Source organism: Hyla sarda, chromosome 1 (assembly GCF_029499605.1).
Source record: "Hyla sarda isolate aHylSar1 chromosome 1, aHylSar1.hap1, whole genome shotgun sequence".
NCBI classification, from domain to species: Eukaryota; Metazoa; Chordata; class Amphibia; order Anura; family Hylidae; genus Hyla; species Hyla sarda.
The window spans coordinates 570,288,105-570,291,380 of NC_079189.1; the positions used below are offsets into that span (position 1 = coordinate 570,288,105).

A 3,276-nucleotide genomic window follows, 5' to 3' on the forward strand; every position below is an offset into this window, starting at 1 on the left:
TGAGTACCCCACCAGCACGGCCCCCCAATACTCAGCGGGCGCCTGAACTGTGTTTGGCCGAGCAGATCCCAGCTCTGGTAAAGAGACTTGAGACTTTAAAAAAGACTAAGTTACAGCTGCAGAAACAGATAGACTGTATATACAAGCTAAAGGCAGCAAACCCCAATAACCAGGCTGTACATGATAAGAAGCTGAGCTCCCTCGCTGTGCAGCTCGCTGACACTGTGCAGGACATGGAGGACGTATTGGACCAGATGGGACCAGTCGCTGAGACCTTCAGAAACCAGCAGCGATTTGAGGGATATAAGGAAAGACCAGCAACAAAGTCCTCTCCATCTACTGCTGAACCCAAGTCTACAGCCTCACCAGGGGACACCCAGCAGTCCTGTACAAGACAAGAGGACATCCAGCAGTCCTGTGCAAGACCACTCCTCAGACCAGCCAGCTTCCCTTTTGAAAAAGGGGATTTGTACAGACAAGCAGAAGCAAGCGTCCAGCAACATCAGAGACCTGCAGGGACTCCTCCAGAGGTACCACAAGTCCCAGCAGTCAGCACGGTGAAGCAGGACTATGGAAACATACCTGAAGGTAACTCTGTAACAGTAGTGCAGTCACCACAAGCCCCTGGGGGCAGTAGAGAGCAGCAGGACTGTGGACTCTTACCTGAAGGCAGCAGTGCAGCAGAGAGTTCACAGGACATGGCTCTGCAGGGCTTGCTGGGCTCTGTAGTGCAGGATCATACTGCCAGTGACTGCACTGATATGACTGTATGTGATTTATCTGATAATGTGTCTGCAGAGGGGAGCGCTTCACAGTCTGTGTGGGATCTGGGGTCATCTCTGGGGTCAGGTCCACCATTAGTTCAGCCTTCAGAGGCTTGTGACCCCCAGAGTATAGAGGATGATGGTGGGGAGGGGGCTGTACAGTCTGATGCACAACACTTCCCCCCTTTAGTCACACAAGTGTCAGACCCCCCTAGTACGGCTGGTCAGCAGCCACCACAGCGCCCCCAAGTACAGCAGGAGGGTAGAAGTAGTGGCGCCTCCTCTGGTAATGCCTGGAGTCGTGGGTCACCATTTATGTCCAATGTGAATTATACAGGTCAGGCTTTCAAGAGGAGGAACGTGGTCAGGTTCAGACATAGAGGGGCCAAGGAGGAGCTGCCTGACAGGAGGTTTGTGGTCCGTGAACTTCTGTGCCACCAAATGGGCTTCCTGCCATCTAACATCCTGGCAGTGATAAACCTTCCTGACAGGCAGGGCTATGACGTCAGCTTCAAACTCATTTCCGACCTCGACCGCTTCTGGGCCAATGTCACCCGGGTGAGAGATGCTGATGGCTGGAATAAGTTCAGCTTTGTCCCCATCTCCAGACCGGACACAGCGAATGTCACCATTATATTCTGGAACGAGTCTGTCCCCCCCCAGGATATTGTTGTATGGTTAAAAAGGCACTGTGACCTAATGTCAGATCTGACTAAGACCAGGGATGAGGACGGCATATGGACGGGCGGGTGGAAGGTCCTGGTAAAGTTACGGCAGATTAATAACATTACCCAACATCTGCCCAATTCATTTTTCATTGGTCGGGAGAAAGGGGTTTGTTTCTATGCAGGTCAGCCCAGAAAATGCTTCAAGTGTGGGAAGACCGGTCATATCGCGAGTGTGTGCACCCTGGTGAAGTGTAATTTATGTGGGGAGATCGGCCATGTCAGCGCCACCTGCCAGAACATCCGCTGCAACCTCTGTGGTAAGACCGGTCACTCCCACAGGGACTGTCCTGACGCCTGGCATAACATCTGTAAGGACTTCCCTGATGAGGACCTGCTGGAGGGGGCAGAGGACCTGGAGGAGGAGACGTTGGTGTCCGGGTCAGCAGTGACACAGCCCAAGCCTCAGCATAACACTAGGGGTGACAATATGGGTGACACTGTAGGTGACACTAGGGGTGACAATATGGGTGACAATATTGGTGACACAGTGCCCGACCAGTCCCAGCCAGGAGCCACTGAGGGGAACAGGGAGGTCACTGAGCAGGTTGTGGCCATGTCTTCTTCTGCCCCAGCATCAATAAATCCGCAGAAGAGACGGAAAAAAGACAAAACCAGCCGTAAGCCTGAGGAGGGATGGACCACTGTCCAAAAGCCCTCCAAAAAGAAAGTAGACCCCGGGTCAGGTGTAATGACCATCACAAATAGGTACAGTGTGTTGTCAGAGTCAGACGCTGAGGAAGAGATGGAGAGGGAGTTGAAGCGAGTGGTAGATGAATTTAATGAGGACCAAGAGGGTGATCCCCCCCACAAAAAGGAGACCCCCACGGGATAAACGTCTGTCCGAATCGGACATGGAAACAGGTGGTCAGCAGGAGGGCTCGGACTCAGATCTGTGATGATGGGGGTGACATCTCTGCTTCTTCTGCTTTCCTTTGTTATGATGGCCGACTTTACCCTTAAAGTGTTCTCCAGTAATGTGAACAGTGTCAGAGTGAGGAGGACCAGACACGTCGTATATGACCATCTAAAGTCTATTGATGCTGACATCTTCTTCTTACAGGAGACACGTTTAAATACTCAAGGACTGTTACGTGAAGCAGAGCGTGAATGGCGGTCTGGTCCATCCTTTTGGTCACTGGCTGTGGAACCAAGTGCCGGGGTCTCTATCCTCTTTACCACCAATGATGTAACTATACATAGGCTGACAGAGGTATTGATGGGAAGGTGCCTAATGCTAGAAGTTACTATTCGGGGTAGAAGGCTCCGACTCATTAATATCTATGGTTCACAGACAGTGACTGAAAGGGTTAACCTTTATAATGAAGTGAAGCCATATCTCTTCACGTCTGTCCCTGTCATCTTGGCTGGAGATTTTAATGCCTCCAGAACAACTAGTGATAGATCCTCTAATAGACCTCTAACCCGAGACTCCAAGGTCTTAAACAGCATCATTCTACAGGCCGGGTTGTCAGATGTGTTTGTGCAGGGTGGTCGGAAGGCAAAATTTACCTATTTCTGTGGTGGAAGAAGCAGTAGGATAGATTTGGCTCTGGTTAGTCCTACAGAGACGATTGGTGAGAAAGATGAGAAGATCGTCCCTTATTCTGACCATCTGGCCTTATATTTCTGTTTGGGTGTCACACAGTGTCCTGAGACAGGTAGAGGGTTGTGGAGACTGAATTCCAGCCTATTAGAGGATCCTTCTGTGCAGAGGCAGGTTCACTCTCTTATACAGGGTCAACTAGAGAGGGTGGACTTCTATGATGATATGGCCGCCTGGTGGG

The 3,276-nt window shown here is 51.0% G+C and overlaps 1 protein-coding gene across 1 annotated transcript; it reads left to right on the plus strand.

The window, feature by feature from the left end:
* The first annotated feature begins 924 nt into the window (after positions 1 to 924).
* LOC130311695 (zinc finger CCHC domain-containing protein 3-like) lies at positions 925 to 2,908 on the plus strand. The gene is made up of 2 exons (XM_056552504.1): positions 925 to 1,749; positions 2,553 to 2,908. The coding sequence occupies exons 1-2, from the start codon at positions 1,080 to 1,082 to the stop codon at positions 2,585 to 2,587; spliced, it is 705 nt and encodes a 234-aa protein (XP_056408479.1). The 5' UTR covers positions 925 to 1,079; the 3' UTR covers positions 2,588 to 2,908.
* The last annotated feature ends 368 nt before the right edge of the window (positions 2,909 to 3,276 follow it).